Here is an 18,133-nt window from a genome sequence, read left to right on the forward strand (position 1 = left end):
ACAGGGTCACTGCCGGTACTGCAGTATAGAATCAGTTCTTCTCTTAAAGGTACATACACAACAAGTGGGAAGAACTGTATCCTCTCTGGCACTTGAAATACAGAAAAAGAGGAAACCCTTGTGCTGACTTCTGTTTATCCTTCAATATTTATCCCCGAACCAACAGATTTTGGGGCTAAATTGGATAGCCCCCGAAAACAGGTGCGGGGATTCTGATTAACCTGCGCCCGTTGCTTTCGATGCAGGCAGCATGCAAACTTTGTGCTGTCTGCTAATTTAAACGATTGCAGCGTTGCGGCAGCGCTAAACATGCTGTTGAGTGGCTGAATGCCTCAGCAGGGGGCCTAAGTTTGTGCGAAGCTAGCAACAAAACTAGCCTGCACTACTTAAAGCCAACCTGCACCTCTTAAAGGAGAGGTGCTTTCTGGCTGGAGCAGGTGCTGGAAGTAGCTGGGGAAGAGAGGCTTACCTGCAAGAACAGTCACTAATGACGCAACAGGGGAGAGAGGCTATCCAAGGTTCTCATACACGGCACTGGAGGCCTTGATGGTGGATGTGGACAGGAGGAGGGAGATCCTCTATCCACAGGGGCCAGGAGGCCCTCCAGACAAACTCTGTGAAGGCAGTGGGAGTAGGTAGTCGTGGCAATCAATGCCAGAAGACAAGCCCAGAAGACCTGGATGCAGTGCCACAAATAGTTCAGTGACCTCACACGAGTGGTCAAGGTGAATGAATTCATCTTTAAATGCCATATCCCACCAACTGCACCACTAGTCTCACACACTGCTCAATACACCACACCCCCATTACTCACCTACCAACAATCTCTATAAAACAGAACTCATACCTCACATTCATAGCTTCACCTCACCCTCACACACTTAGCACTGCTGCAAGCCTCACGCCCATATCTCTCAGCTTGTGCACACTGTCAGCTATTCAACCGTGACAGGCATATCACCCAACCACATTGCACCACACTCACCAACACACTCCCCTCTCTCTTGCAGGGCAAGTTGCTGCATACCCGGAGGCAGCAGGAGCTAACTGGTGGGATACAGGCATAGCTGCATGACCTTACCCCAATGGAGGAAACGATGGTCACCATCATTGGAGCGGCAACCGCTGAGGCCATGGCCAGCGGCGGGGCTGAAATAATCAAAGATGATGGTATCTTCATACCTAATCCTCCTTCTCACATCCCACTTCCCCTTATCCCACAATCTCTTCTGATTTACAAGCTGCAGATGATGTAAGCATGTACCTCTTGCGAGGTTGCACACAAGTTCTGCTGCAGAGGACTCAGATGACCACTTCGATGGGGCAGGCTACAGAAGAAGGCTGATGGGTATGCACAATGAAATGCTTGGTGCATTGGCAAGCCTGCCAGAAAGTCTGCGTGCAATGTCAAGGAGCATGGAGGAGTCCGGCAACAACTTGGCACAGGGCTTTGCAAAGGTTGCAGCCCATCCCTTCCAGCATGGAAGTGACGACCAACTCCATTAGCAGACCTGTGGACCCAACCAGAATGCAGCGTCTGATGGTCAATGTCTCAGCATCCACTGAAGACATGTAGAAGCCACCCAATGTCTAGGTGCTGCAGTGGAAGCTCAGACATCTGTCATGCAAGCACAGCCACGCAAGCTCAAACTGCTGCCATCGTGGCTGCAGTTACCGGTGTTCAAAGGGGTTTGCAGGGTGTCCCAGCAGTCCAGCAATCTGTCTTCCAACAGATTACTAGGCTTGCTGAGGTGCTGCCCCAGGGGAGTGAAAGTGGCTCCGTGGAGCACAAACCTGCTGTCATAAGAACATAAGAATTCAGAGCAGGAATAGGCCATACAGCCCCTCGAGTCTGCTCCACCATTCAATAAGATTATGGCTGATCTTCGACCTCAACTCCACTTTCCTGCCCTAGCCCCATATCTCTTGATTCCCCTAGAGTCCAAAAATCTATCTATCACAGCCTTGAATATACTCAACGACATGGCATCCACAGCCCTTTGGGGCAGAGAATTCCAAAGATTCACAACACTCAGTGAAGAAATTCCTCCTCATCTCAGTCTTAAAAGGCTGACCCCTTTTCCTGAGACTATGCCCCCTAGTTCTAGACTCTCCAGCCAGGAGAAACAATCTCTCAGCATCTACCCTGTCAATCCCCTTCAGAATCTTATATGTCTCAATGAGATCACCTTTCATTCTTCAAAACTGCAGAGAGTACAGACCCAATCTACTCAATCTCTCCTCACTGGACAAGCCTCTCATCCCAGGAATCAATCTAGTGAACCTTCATTGCACCGCCTCTAAGGCAGGTATATCATTCCTTAGATAAGGAGACCAAAACTGTGCACAGTACTCCAGGTGTGGTCTCACCAAAGTCCTATACAATTGTAGCAAGACTTCTTTACTCTTGTACTCCAACCCTCTAGCAATGAAGGCCAACATGCAATTTGCCTTCCTAATTACTTGCTGTACCTGCACGCTAACTCTCTGTGTTTCCTGTACAAGGACACCTAAACCTCTCTGAACACCAACATTTAACAGTTTCTCACCATTTAAAAAGTATTCTGCTTTCCCATTCTTCTTACCAAAGTGAATAACCTCACATTTCCCCACATTATACTCCATCTGCCCCCTTATTGCTCACTCACTTAACCTGTCTATATCCCTTTCAGGCTCCTCACAGCTTACTTGCCCACCTAGCTTCGTATCATCAGCAAACTTGAATACATTACACTTGGTCCCTTCATCTAAGTCATTAATATAGATTGTGAATAGCTGAGGCCCAACACTGATCCTTGCGGCACCCCACTAGTTACAGCCTGCCAATCTGAAAATGACCCGTTTATCCCAACTCTCTGCTTTCTGTCCATTAACCAATCCTCTATTCATGCTAATACGTTACCCCCAACCCCATGAGCCCTTTTCTTGCATAACAACCCTTTATGTGGCACCGTATCGAACGCCATTTGAAAATCCAAATATACTACATCCACTGGTTCCCCTTTATTTACTTTGCTGGTTACATCCTCAAAAAACTCTAATAAATTTGTCAAACACGATTTACCTTTCATAAAACCATGTTGACTCTGTCTAACCATATTATGATTTTCTAAGTGTCCTGTTACCACTTTCTTAATACAGGAAACTTTGTGCTATCCGGCACCCATGGGACCGAGCTACTGCCGTTTTTTTAAAAGCTCCGGATAGACCAGCGTCAATGTTATCAGATAGGAGCTTTTCATCGCAGTATCTGACCACAAACACTGTTGCTCAGCAACAGCTTGTAAACACTCGGCCCGTGGCTTGGAAGCGTCTCTGAAGCTGTTGCTAAGATACAGAGACGCTTTCTAGAGCCTGCCGTGTCTGACCACAAACACTGTTGCTCAGCAACAGCTTGTAAACACTCGGCCCAGTAGCTTGGAAGCGTCTCTGAAGCTGTTGCTAAGCGACAAAGACACTTTCCAGAGCATGCCTGTGAAAAGAATGCTAGGAGAAAAAAAAACACCTAACCAAAACGGCTGCTGATTTCTGCCGTTAGATCAAAGTTGCCGGACATTCAACTTCCGGATAGCACAAAGTTTCCTGTAATGGATTCCAGCATTTTCCCGATGACTAATGTCAGGCTAACTGGCCTGTAGTTCCCTGTTTTCTCTCTCCCTCCTTTCCTGAATAGCGATGTTATATTTGCTACCTTTCAATCCACTGGGACTGTTCCTGAATCTAGGGAATTTTGGAAGATCACAACCAATGTATCCACTATCTCTGCAGCTACCTCTTTTAGAACCCTAGGATGTAAGCCATCAAGTCCAGATGATTTGTTGACTTTTAGTCCCATTAGTTTCCCAAGTACTTTTTCTCTACTGATATTAATTACTTTAAGTTCCTCACTCCTTGGTTCTCCACTATTTTTGGTACACTTAGTGTGTCTTCTTCAGAGAAGACAGATAAAAAATATTTGTTTAAAGTCTCTGCCGTTTCCTTGTTCTCCAATATAATTTCTCCTAACTCAGCCTCTAAGGGACCAACGCTTGCTTTTGCCTCTCTTCCTTTTTACATACTTGTAGAAGCTCTTACAATCTGTTGTTATATTTCTTGCTAATTTAACCTCATACTATTTTCTCCCTTTTTTATCAATTTTTTGGTCATCCTTTGCTGGTTTCTAAAGCTCTCCCAATCTTCAGACTTACTACTAGTCTTCGCAACATTATAAGCCCCATGATATCACTGCAGGAGTTCCTCAGGGCAGTGTCCTAGGCCCAACCATCTTCAGCTGCTTCCCTCCATCACAAGGTCAGAAGTGGGGATGTTCGCTGAAGATTGCACAGTGTTCAGTTCCATTCGCAACTCCTCAGATAATGAAGCAGTCCATGCCCGCATGCAGCAAGACCTGGACAACATTCAGGCTTGGGCTGATAAGTGGCAAGTAATATTCGCGCCACACAAGTGCCAGGCAATGACCATCTCAACAAGCGAGAGTCTAACATTCAACGGCATTACCATCGCCGAATCCTCCACCATCAACATCCTGGGGGTCACCATTGACCAGAAACTTAATTGGACCATAAATACTGTGGCAACAAGAGTGGGTCAGAGGCTGGATATTCTGCGGCGAGTGTCTCACCTCCTGACTCCCCAATGCCTTTCCACCATCTACAAAGCACAAGTCATGAGTGTGATGGAATACTCTGCACTTGCCTGGATGAGTGCAGCTCCAACAACACTCAAGAAGCTCAACACCATCCATGACAAAGCAGCCTGCTTGATTGGCACCCCATCCTCCACCGTAAACATTCACTCCCTCCACCGTGGCTGCAGTGTACCATCTACAAGATGCACTGCAGCAACTCACCAAGGATTCTTCGGTAGCACCTCCCAAACCCGCGACCTCTACCACCTAGAAGGACAAGGGCAGCAGGCGCATGGGAACACCATTACCTGCAAGTTCCCCACCAAGTTGCACACCATCTTGCCTTGGAAATATATTGCCGCTCCTTCATCGTCGCTGGGTCAAAATCCTGGAACTCCCTCCCTAACAGCATTGCGGAAGTACCTTCACAGCAAGGACTGCAGCGGTTCAAGAAGGCAACTCACCATTACCTTCTCAAGGGCAATTAGGAATAGGCAATAAATGCTAATCATGCCAGCGATGCCCATATCCCAGGAACAAATAAAAAAAAGCCTCTTCTTTTAATCTAATACTATCCTTAACTTCTTTAGTTAGTCACAGATGGATCCCTTTTCCCGTAGTTTTTATTTCTCAATGGAATGTCCTCTCTCAGGATGCAAGCATTCATCCTCCCACCCCTGCCACTCCGCCAGTGCCCTTGCTGTTGGCCGTCAGCCAGCCAGCCCAGACTGCTGCCACCCATGCTGAGATGGTGCAGTCCGAAGCTGGGCCTTCTAGACCCAGGGCTGATCAAGGTCATCCTTCAAAGCCATCTGCAGTCTCCTCCACTAAAAGTCAGCAGTCTTCCACCAGCCATGCTGCAGCCACTGGGGTAGCACTGCATAGGAGCACTAGGACAGGCAAAGGCACATGGAAGACAGGCATGAAGGGAATGCAGAAGGGTGATTAGTTTACATTTGTATGCAAAATGGCATGGCTTGATTTATAAATTTGGTTTGGAATGTTTATTTTGTGGTGGCTTTTATTTTTGCACTGTGGCCAAATGGACGCTGTGATGGTCAGCCACAGGGAAGGTAAGGTGTGGCACTGTTGATGAATGTGGAATTGGGGTTGCGTTTCCTGGTATCATAGCCGGATGAGTTGGTCACGGACAGCCTGGCCAGAAAGGGGCTGCCTGGGTTACCTCCTCCCGTCTTCTTCCTCCTGCTCCTGAGAGTCCAACCATGCAGGAATGGCAATATATTTCCAAGTCAGGATGTTGTGCAACTTGGAGGGGAACTTGCAGGTGATGGTATTCCCATGCACCCGCTGGCCTTATCCTTTTAATTGGTAGAGGTCACGGGTTTGGGAGGTGCTGTCAAAGAAGCCTTGGTGAGTTGCTGCAGTGCATCTTGTAGATGGTACACACTGCAGCCACGGTACGCCGGTGGTGGAGGGAGTGAATGCTTAAGGTGGCGGATGGGGTGCCGATCAAGCAGGCTGCTTTGTCCTGGATGGTGTCGAGCTTCTTGAGTGTTGTTGGGAGCTGCACTCATCCAGGCAAGTGGAGAGTATTCCAACACACTCCCGAATTGTGCCTTGTAGATGGTGGATATGCTTTGAGGAGTCAGAAAATGTATCACTCGCTCCAGAATACCCAGCTTCTGACCTGCTCTTGTAGCCACACTATTGATATGTCTGGTCTAGTTAAGCTTCTGGTCAATGGTGATCCCCAGGATGTTGATGGTGGACGATTAGACAATGATAATGCCACTGAATATCAAGGGGAGGTGGCTGGACTCTTTTTTGTTGGAGAGTCATTGCCTGGCACTTGTGTGGTGTGATGGATACTTGCCACTTTTCAGCCCACGCCTGAATGTTGTCCAGGTCTTGTTGCATGTGGGCACGGACTGCTTCATTATCTGAGGAATTGCGAATGGAACTGAACACTGTGCAATATTCATTGGCTGCAAAGCGCTTGGGGGCGTCCTGAGGTTGTTAATGACGCTAAATAAATACATAGCTATACATGTCAGTTTTTCTTTCTGTTGTGTTACTGACCATGGACAAGGGGGCCAGTCGCAGGAAAGCAAGAGTGCTCCTGACCAACTTTCCCATTCAACCCAACAGGAGCATTCTGCTGCTATCAGCATCCCCGGCTATAATTGCCCGAGGACAGGTTGTAATTTCAAACATCAGGTGAGGCTGGGACCTGAACTCTTGCATTTGAACTGCGGGTTCAAAGCCCAAACCATAAAACCACTGGTGTGCCTGGTTTGCTCGCTTGCTTTCAGTTCTAAATTGAAAGGGGCGAAGATCACTGTATTGAGGAACTTTCAAACCAGGCTCATTCTTTAGAAGAGCCTGCTCTGAAACAAATTCCACTAAAACTCTTTGTCAAGTCAGCTGCCATGCTAAATCAACAACACATTTCACCACCATCAGTATCCCTTTAAGAAAGCCAAAATAACTGAAATAAATTGGCAGATTTGTCACAGTTCGACATCTGAAAAAATGTACAGCTGCTGGAAGAAAGGCTGTGTGCCTTAATGAGGTGCAGTTTTCTGTTAATAAAAATGTGCAACAGTTAATCTGGAAGCAAAGAATAAATGAGTTTCCAACAAGGAAAAAGGCCGTCAAAGTGTAGAAGCGCATCAAAAAAAACAGCTGGAACTGCTGAACATGAGGCTCTTGCCATCTCCTGAACGACTGCATTCCGCATGCACGCTGCCAAACATTAAGGTCTAATCTATCACAGGGAAACTGGAGGAATCACCGGCATTAATAACACCGCTCTTCGCTTGCAGGGATGGATTGGGTAACTGAATCCAGCTGCTGCTCACATACTGATCTAATTCCAATTCTTTTAGGTTTCCCTAACAAGACGTATTTCTAGAAAATACAGAATGGATGGCAGCAGGGAGTGAATTACAAGGCTGTAATCTAATTGAAGTGGGTTCAGATGGCATTGTAATCTGCAAGAGTGAAGCTTCAGCGCGGGTAATGAACCTCACCTGAACATACACGATTAAATTGCAGAGATATTCCTCCTAGCTTTCAGTTTTCTTCAACATATAAAAAAAAATACACTGGCTAATGTAAAACAACAAATACATTTGTAATTCTTATGGTTTCCAGCTGTGCCATTCTTTATTTTTAACACATTCAGTGTCTCTGGGGTAAATGGATTTCTGAAAATCGTACACTACGACTCTCACTGAAGGACTCTACAGGTCAGTTCCATTGAACGCTAACAACACTATGAAGTGCTTGGCGGACAGAGGTTCCAGTGCTGGATCCCTAAATGGACTAAACACACTGCCAGCAATGCTACTGAACAGATGTGCTGCAAGGGGATTCCCCCCGTCTTGGCATGTGTCATCCTGGCGTGTCCGTGGGATCACAGTGTTCTCACCATGAGATGGATAGAATGCCAAGCTCCAAAGCAGAGCCCGGCAAATGTAAAAATGTATATTGAAGGGTAAAACTGAAAAGCAAAGTCATCGATGCAAGTGCACTGAGAAATAGTCTGCAGTTACATAGAATTTTACAGCCATTCGGCCCAACAGGTCTATGCTGGTGTTTATGCTCCATTCGAGCCTCCTCCCTCATTACTTCATCTCACCCTATCAGCATATCCTTCTATTCCTTACTCCCTCATGTACTTATCTAGCTTCCCCTTAAGTGCATCCATGCTATCTGCCTCAACTACTTCCTGTGGTAGCGAGTTCCACATTCTCACCACTCTTTGGGTGAAGAAGTTTCTCCTTATTGGATTTATTGGTGACTATCTTATACTTACATTATATCTGACAGCCAGGAATTGCTATGTTCATCATTATGAAATAACTATATACAAGAAGTGGAGTTCCATTTCCTGAAATCACCCAGGCAGAACAAAATAAAATGTCCCTCACAAACAAGCTTGAATATAATATGAAGAGTGAAATTATCATGGACTATTCACTGATTAACTGTGGCTCCAAGATATTATTCTGGGCTGGAAGTTCAGTCGTTGAATAATATTGAATTCAGTTGAATAGCTTTTGCTCCCTCCATCCCGCCACCCCACTCAGAAAGTGAACCTCACTCTTCCATTTCGAGTTCCTTTTCCCATGTGAGCATCACAAACTATGGGACAAGAATTGCTCTGGTCACTCTGTATCCAGGCCTTTGTTACCTCTAGACTCAACAATTCTAATGCTCTCCTGGACGGCCTCCCACTCTGCACCCTCCATAAACCTGAACTCATCCAAAACTCGGCTGCCCGTATCCTAACTCACACCAAGTCCCGTTCACCCATCACCCCTGCTGACCTACATTGACTCCAGGTCCAACAATGCTTCGATTTTAAAATATTCATCCTTCTTTTCAAATCGCTCCATGGCCTTGCCCCTCCCTATCTATGTAACCTCCTCCAGCCCTACAACCCTCCGAGATGTCTGCACTCCTCCTGTTTCTTTCTCATTCCTTAAATCTCATTGGTTAAGGAAATACACTATTAGTCCTGTCGTTCACTGAGATCCCAGATGCTCTGTTGCCCTCTCTGCGCCATTACCAGCTCGCACTTCCAATAAGTTGCGGCGCAAAAAAATGATGAGCTGAAGGGTGCGGAAATAAGTCGACTTAACGGAGCTTGCTGCGAGATGCCACGCTCCAGCCCATTATGATTTTAACTTTGCAAATAAATCAGGCGTTAATCATTTATATGATATGAAGTATGCAACACAAAAAAAAACTGTTTGACAAAGTGAGTTTTTATATTTGCAAAACAGGACAGGTAGAGGTTAGGACACTTATGCTGGCTAGATTCCAGTCAGGAGCTAATAATTACAAGAGCATCAACACCCTTTTTGGGCAGGGAATTTTAATCGCTCTGTTCTGGAAGTCGAGAATCATTTTGGCATTACCCACAAGCAACACAACATGATGTGCGCTTATAAATAGATTAAAAACAAAAAAAGCTTGCCTAACAAAGTTATAGGGACAGTGATGTCCCTTTGATAGATTACGCTGTGCACTGATGAGAATGGGGAATATGGGTCGCAACGTGATGCGCTATTAAATGGATATTACTGCCTCGATGGGGAGTTTGTGGCAGGATCAGTTCCTAAAAACAGCCTGCTCCAAAACCTCAGCTGCTTCATCCCCATGTCGATCACCACGGGAAGTTTGTTCTACTGCAGATTTTATTTTTTTGCAAACGATTTTTCTATTTCCTTGAGGAACGTGCAGGGAAGGGAATAATCTAGAATGAAATGAATCATTTTTTTCCACAGCAGACGTGATAAAATACAAGTTACGTCACTGAGCTATCCTCTCACGTTATTAACCTGCCAGATAATCTCAGGAAGGTTGGTGTGACACTGCTCTTATTAGCAAACAAGACAGACACGGAGTGGGCGCAGATTTTGGCACCAAGAAAATAACCACCTAACAGGTGCTCAAACAGAACAGAATAAAATCAGCAATGATGCCACAACAAGGAGCAACACCACAAGAGATGGTGCAATCATCTGCAGAAGGAGGGCTTATGTACTGTAAGATCCGGACTAAAAGATGCATCCCTTTTTCACGCTTGCATTGTCCTCCCCTCAAAAGACAAAACAGTTAAATTATTGGGGTTCACATACACAAATCGTTGAAGGTGGCATGACAAATTGATAAGGCTGTTGAAAGAAGCACATGGGATCTTGGGCACAGATGTAAGTTAATTGGCAAAAGAACCAGGGAATGGAAATAAGGAGATTTTTTTTTTTTTTTTACGCAATCTGGAATGCACTGCCTGAAAGGTCGATGGAAGCAGATTCAATAGTAACTTTCAAAAGCGAATTGGATATAAACAGGGATCCCTCACCAATCACTGGTTTGCCATACGCCGATTTCAGGTATTCGCGGTTTCCCCTCTGCGACAATTTTTGTCATCCACGGCCGTGAAATTCGCGTATCCGTGGTTTTTTTTGAAGATAGGAGCAGGAGTAGGCCATTCGGCCCCTCGAGCCTCCACCGCCATTTAATGAGATCATGGCTGATCATCCAAATTCAGAACCCTGTCCCTGCTTTCTCCCCATATCCCTTGATCCCTTTAGCCTTAAGTAATATATCTAACACCTTCTTGAATATATTTAATGAATTTGCCTCAATTGCCTTTTGTGGTAGAGAACTCCACAGGTTCACCACTCTCTGGGTGAAGAAATTCCTCCTCATCTCTGTCCTAAATGGCTTACCCCTTATTCTTAGACTGTGACCCCTGGTTCTGGACTCCCCCGCCATCGGGAACATCCTTCCTGCATCTAGTCTGTCTAGTCCTGTTAGAATTTTATAAGTTTCAATGAGATCCCCTATCATTTTTCTAAACTCCAGCGAATATAAGCCCAATCGACACAATCTCTCCTCATACGTCATTCCTGCCATCCCAGGTATCAGTCTGGTGAATCTTCGCTGCACTCCCTCCATGGCAAGAAAATCCTTCCACAGATAAGGCGACCAAAAATGCACACAATACTCAAGGTGTGGTCTCACCAAGGCCCTGTACAACTGCAGCAAGACATCCTTGCACCTGTACTCAAATCCTCTCGCTATGAAGGCCAACATACCATTTGCCTTCTTAACCGCCTGCTGCACCTGCATGCTTACCTTCAGCGACTGGTGCACAAGAACACCCAGGTCTCTTTGCACTTCCCCTTCTCCCAATCTAGTGCCAATCAGTTCCTCCCTCTCATTAGACCCTATGTTCCCTGACATCTCTGGGAGGTTATTTGTGTCCTCCTTTGTGAAGACAGAACCACAGTATGTATTTAATTGGTCAGCCATTTCTTTGTTCCCCATTATAAATTCCCCTGATTCTGACTGCAAGGGACCTAAGCTTGACTTCACCCATTTTTTTCTCTTCACATATCTATAGAAGCTTTTACAGTCAGTTTTTATGTTACCTGCAAGCTTAATCTCATACTCTATTTTCCCCCTCTTAATTAATCCCTTTGTCCTGCTTTGCTGAATCCTAAACTGCTCCCAATCCTCAGGTTTGCTGCTTTTTCTGGCCAATTTATATGTCCTCTCCTTGGATCTTATGCTATCCCTAATTTCCCTTGTTAGCCACGGTTGAGTCACCTTCTTTGTTTTATTTTTATGCCAAACAGGGATGAACAAATTCTGTAGTTCATCCATGCGATCTTTAAATGTTTGCCATTGCCTATCCACCATCAACCCTTTAAGTAACGTTCCCCAATCCATCCTAGCCAACTCGCGGCTCATACCATTGTAGTTTCCTTTATTTAAATTCAGGACCCTAGTCTCTGAGTCAAATACTTCACTCTCCATCTTAATGAAGAATTCTATCATATTATGATCGCTCCGCCCCAAGGGGCCTCGCACAACAAGATTGCTAATTAATCCTTTCTCATTACATAATACCCAGTCTAAGATGGCCTGATCTCTAGTTGGTTCCGCGACATATTGGTCCAGGAAACCATCCCATATACACTCCAGGAATTCCTCCTCCACAGTATTGTTACTACTTTGGTTAGCCCAATCTATATGTATATTAAAGTCACCCATGATAACTGCTGTGCCCTTATTGCACGTGTCTCTAATTTCCCGTTTAATGCCATCCCCAACCTCAGCATTACTGTTTGGGAGTCTGTATACAACTCCCACTAACGTTTTTTGCCCCATGGTATTTCTCAGCTCTACCCATACAGATTCCACATCATCAGAGCTAATATCATTCCTTACTATTGTGTTAATCTCCTCTTTAACTAGCAATGCTACCCCACCTCCTTTTTCTTTTGCCTGTCTTTCCTGAATATTGAATACCCCTGGATGTTGAATTCCTAGCCTTGGTCACCCTGGAGCCATATCTCCGTAATCCCAATTATATCATATCCGTTTACATCTATTTGTGCAGCGAATTCATCCACCTTATTACGAATGCTCTTCGCATTAAGACACAAAGCCTTCAGGCTTGTTTTTTTAACACTCTTAGACCTTTTAGAATTATTATTTACTGCGGCCATGTTTGATTTAAACCCTTGATTTCTCTGACTGCCACTTTTGCTTTTCTCCTTCCTGTCCTTTGCTTCTATCCTTGCTTCCCTTTCCTCTGTCTCCCGGCACAGCTTCCCAACCTTCTGCCATTTTAGTTTAAACCCTCCCCAACAGCACTAGCAAACACTCCCCCTAAGACATCGGTCCCGGTCCTGCCCAGGTGCAAACCGTCCAGTTTGTAGTGGTCCCATCTCCCCCAGAACCGGTTCCAATGTCCCAGGAATTTGAATCCCTCCCCCTTGCACCATTCCTCTTGCTACGTATTCATCTGAAATATCCTTCTATGACTACTCTGACTAGCATGTAGCTCTGGTAGCATTCCAGAGATTACTACCTTTGAGGTCATAGAAACATAGAAGATAGGAGCAGGAGTAGGTCATTCGGCCCCTCGAGCCTGCTCCGCCATTCGATGCGATCATGGCTGATCATCCAAATTCAGTACTCTGTCCCTGCTTCCTCCCCATATCCCTTGATCCCTTTAGCCTTAAGAAATATATCCAACTCCTTCTTGAATATATTTAATGAATTGGCCTCTACTGCCTTCTGTGGTAGAGAATTCCACAGGTTCACCACTCTCTGGGTGAAGAGATTCCTCCTCATTTCTGTGCTAAATGGCTTACCCCTTATCCTTAGACTGTGACCCCTGGTTCTGGACTCCCCGACCATCGGGAACATCCTTCCTGCATCTAGTCTGTCCAGTCCTGTTAGAATTTTATAAGTTTCAATGAGATCCCCTCTCATTCTTCTAAACTCCAGCGAGTATAAGCCCAATCGACCCAATCTCTCCTCATGCGTCATTCCTGCCATCCCAGGTATCAGCCTGGTGAATCTTTGCTGAACTCCTTCCATGGCAAGAACATCCTTCCTCAGATAAGGCGACCAAAACTGCACACAATACTCCAGATGTGGTCTGACCAAGGCCCTGTATAACTGTAGCAAGACATCCTTGTTCCTGTACTCAAACCCTCTCGCTACGAAGGTCCTATTTTTTAATTTACCTCCTAACTCCCTATATTCATCTTTTAGCACCTCATCCCAGTTTTTACCTATACCGTTGGTACCTATATGCACCATGTCAACTGGCTGTTCACCCTCCCCCTCCAGAATGCCCTACAGCCGCTCCATTCATTTAGGAATATGGTAAAAAACATGATTTTTATGCTATTTTTATTTGTGTTTATAGTGAACCAGGGGGTTTTCAGGGACGTAAAAAAGGAAAAATTTGCAGAGCTATGGGGAAAGAGCAGGAGTGTGGGACTAACTAGATAGCTCTTTCAAAGAGCCAGTACAGACACGATGGGCTGAATGGCCTGCTGCTGTGCTACAAGATTCTCTGCCTCAATATTAAGGGAAAAAATCTGACTGGAGGTTCAGCTTGCACAACAGATTTTATGGGAAACAGAAAATATTTCACAACATTAAAAAAAAATTGAAGTAGGGAAATAAATCAGGCTGATTTCGAGTGAATGGAGCGTAAACTAAAGATTGAACTGATGGGAACGAATTACTGCACGACAAACCTTCCAACATCTTACCGTATTGGTGCATTGCCAGAGATCCAACGTTGCTTTCATCTGCCACTGGAACACACAAAGAAAAATCATTTTTAAAATTCCCTCGAAACACCTTCTACTTTTCCCTTCAGCCGTGGCTTAGTGGGTAGCACTCTCGCCTCTGAGTCAGAAGGTTGTGGGTTCAAGTCCCACACTGAGACTTGAGCACAAAATCTAGGCTGACACTAGTGCAGTACTGAGGGAGTGCTGCACTGTTGGAGGTGCCATCCTTCGAATGAGATGCTAAACCGAGGCCCCGTCTACATTTTCAGGAGGATGTAAATGGTCCCGTGGCACTATTTCGAAGAAGAGCAGGGGAGTTCTCCCCAGTGTCCTGGCCAATATTTATCCCTCAACTAACATCACTAAAAAACAAATTATCTGGTCTACCACGTTTCTGTATGTGGGACCTTGCTGTCTGCAATTTTAGCCGTCACGTTTCCTACATTACAGCAGTGACTACACTTCAAAAAATGTACTTAATTGGCTGTAAAGTGTGTTGGGACATCCTGAGGTCGTGAAAGGCGCTATATAAATGTAAGTCTTTCTTATCTTCATATTCTGATACCGCCCCTCCATTCTAATGTTCTTATTTGAGACACGAAGGCCATAAGAATATGAAATAGGAGCAGGAGCAGGCCATTTGGCCCCTTGAGCCTGCTCCATCATTTAATGAGATCATGGCTGATCCGATTTTGGCCTCAACTCCATTTTCCTGGCCATTCCCCATAACCCTCGATTCCCCTGTTGCTCAAAAATCTATCTCAGCCTTGAATATATTCAAAGACTCAGCTTCCACAGCTGTCTGGGGTAAAGAATTCCAAAGATTCACGACCCTCAGAGAAGAAATTCCTCCTCATCGCCATCTTAAATGGGCGACCCCTTATTCTGAGACTATGCCTCCTCGTTCTAGATTCCCCCACGAGGGGAAACATTCTCTCAGCATCTACCCTGTCCAACCCCCTCAGAATCTTATATGTTTCAATAAGATCCCCTCTCATTCTTCTAAACTCAGATGAGTATAGGTCCAACCTGCTCAACCTTTCCTCATAAGACAACTCTTCCATCCCAGGAATCGACCTAGTGAACCTTCTCTGAACTGCCTCCAATGCAAGTATATTCCTCCTTAAATAAGGTGACCAAAACTGTACGCAGTACTCTAGGTGTGGTCTCACCAGCACCCTATACAGTTGTAGCAAGACTTCCCTACTTTTATACTCCATCCCCCTTGAAATAAAGGCCAACATTCCATTTGCCTTCCTAATTACATGCTGCACCTGCATGTTAACTTTGTGCGTTTCATATACGAGGACATCCAAATCCTTCTGTACCACCGCATTCTGTAGTCTTTCTCCATTTAAATAATATTTTTCTTTCTATTCTTCCTACCAAAGTGGATAACTTCTCATTTTCCCACATTATACTCCATCTGCCAAATTCTTGCCCACTCACTCAACCTATCTATATCCCTTTGCAGACTCTTTGGGCTGGATTTTCATTGGGCCGTGGAGGCGGGATTGGAGGCGTGGGGGGGGTTAAAATCCTGAAATCGGGGGGCACGAACCCATCCCGCCCCAACCCGCCTCCATGCCAGTTTCAAAGGAGGTGGATACACGCCCCGCACTGGGACCAGCCTCCCCGAGGCGGGAAGGGGATTAGTGCCAATTAACTGCCTGTTAACAGGTAGTTAACAGGCAGTTTTTAGCCTAATCCCTATTTTTAATGTTAAAGTGTGGGATTCCCGATGGCTCCAAACCACGCCAAGTTAGAGGAGGCGGACCGTCGGGATTAACGGCTTGGAGGGGTCGAGATGTCCGGTGTTCAGGTGAGTGATGGGTGCATAAGTGCAAAGGTAAGTGTGTTTGGTGTGTGTAAAATGTTTAAAGAAGTTTTACATACCTTTACTTACCTTTACAGCCTTCCTTCCTTCAGGTCTCGGGAGACCCTCATCTCACCGGCACAGAAAGCAGAATGGCTGCGAGCTGTCAAAAATTGCAGTATTCAGCTTTCTGTTCCGGAGAGATCTCTAAATCATCCTGAGAGGAAGGAATTAACTTAGAGTACAGATTGTCAGTGTTTGACAGCTTCAAACAGCTGTGAAATGCTGATATTTCATCTGTCAAAAGGTCTTGACAGATGAAATATCAATCTGTGACGTCACCTGCTGCCGGGTGGCCCTTAATTGGCCTGCTGAGCCTGCTGGGCGGGCTCAACAAGGTCAATCAAGTCAAAATCGCGTGGGTTGGCTAGAACTCGATAGAGGCGGGACTACAACCCTGAAAGTTGTAGTCCCACCTCCTACCCGACTCCTCAATGAAAATCCAGCCCTTTATGTCCTCCTCACAACTTGCTTTCCCACCTATCTTTCTATCGTCTGCAAATTTGGCTACAATACACTCGCTTCCTTCATCCAAGTCATTAATATAGATTGAAAATAGTTGATGCCCCAGCACTGATCCCTGTGGCACCCCACTAGTTACAGGTTCCCATCCTGAAATTTACCCATTTATCTTGACTCTTTGTTTTCTGTTAGTTAACTAATCCTCTATCCAATCTAATATATTACTCCCAACACCATGAGCTCTTATCTTATGCAGTAACCTTTTATGTGGCACCTTGTCAAATGCCTTTTGGAAATCGAAATACACTACATCTACTGGTTCCCCTTTATCCACCCTGCTCGTTACCTCCTCAAAGAACGCTAAATAGATTTTGTCAAACACGATTTCCCTTTCATAAAACCATGTTGACTCTGTTTGATTGTATTATGATTTTCTAAATGCCCTGCTACTACTTCCTTAATAATGGGTTCGAGCATTTTGCCAATGACAGATGTTAGACTAACTGGCTTATAGTTTCCTGCTTTCTGTCTCCCTCCTTTTTTGAATAAGGGTGTTACATTTGTGGTTTTCCAATCCGCTGGGACTTTTCCAGCGTCAAGGGAATTTTGGAAGATTACAACCAATGCATCCCGCTATCTCTATAGCCACTTCTTTTAAGACCCTAGGATGCAGGCCATCAGGTCCAGGGGACTTGTCAGCCTTTAGACCCATAAGTTTGCCTAGCACTTTTTCTCTAGTGATAGTGATTATTTTAAGTTCCTCCCTCCCTTTTGCCCCTTGATTTTCTACTACTGGGATGTTTTTAATGTCCTCTACTGTGAAGACAGATACAAAATATTTGTTCAATGCCTCTGCCATTTCCTTGTTTCCCATTATTATTTCCCCAGTCTCGTCCTCTAAGGGACCAATGTTTACTTTAGTTACTCTCTTCCTTTTTATATACTTGTAGAAGCTCTTACTGTCAGTTTTTATATTTCTTGCTAGTTTACTCTCATAAGCTATTTTCTCCCTCTTTATTATTTTTTTCGTCATCCTTTGCTGGTTTCTAAAATTTTCCCAATCTTCTGGCCTACCACTAATCTTTGCAACATTGTATGCCTTTTCTTTCAATTTGATAACATCCTTAACTTCCTTGGTTAGCCATGGTTGGTTCATCCTTCTCTTCAAGTCTTTCTTTCTCACTGAAATATATCTTTGTTGAGAGTCATGAAGTATCTCTTTAAATGTCTGCCATTGCTTTTCTACCGTCTTACTTTCTAATCTACTTTCCCAGTCCACTTCAGCCAACTCTCTCCTCATACCTTTGTAATAGCCTTTATTTAAGTTTAATACTCTAGTTTCAGACCCAAATGCCTGCTTGCATTACACCATGTCTCCAAGTCCCTCTCCTATCTGCTCCATATGCCATCAACCCTAATTTACCATTAACGCCAATCATCACCTTGCTCACTCAATGCTTACCCTAATTTACCATTAACGCCAATCATCACCTTGCTCACTCAATGCTTCTTACACTTTGCCTGTATGCCCCTTTGGCCACCCTATCAATGTAACCTCTCAAATTTTTCCCTCTTTCTGACCACTAT

The 18,133-nt window shown here is 44.9% G+C and overlaps 1 protein-coding gene across 2 annotated transcripts in view; it reads right to left on the reverse strand.

The window, feature by feature from the left end:
* LOC147119992 (partitioning defective 3 homolog B-like) overlaps positions 1-18,133 on the reverse strand; it is a 1,739,115-nt gene that overhangs the window by 648,897 nt on the left and 1,072,085 nt on the right. For both annotated transcript variants that reach the window (XM_085985464.1, XM_085985463.1), the window contains exon 16: positions 14,188-14,232. In XM_085985464.1, the coding sequence (XP_085841590.1) occupies positions 14,188-14,232 (45 nt within the window). The remainder of the gene's footprint in view (positions 1-14,187; positions 14,233-18,133) is intronic.

Source organism: Somniosus microcephalus, chromosome 4 (genome assembly GCF_052327205.1).
Source record: "Somniosus microcephalus isolate GS21.2 chromosome 4, FLI_Smic_1.0, whole genome shotgun sequence".
Lineage (NCBI taxonomy): Eukaryota > Metazoa > Chordata > Chondrichthyes > Squaliformes > Somniosidae > Somniosus > Somniosus microcephalus.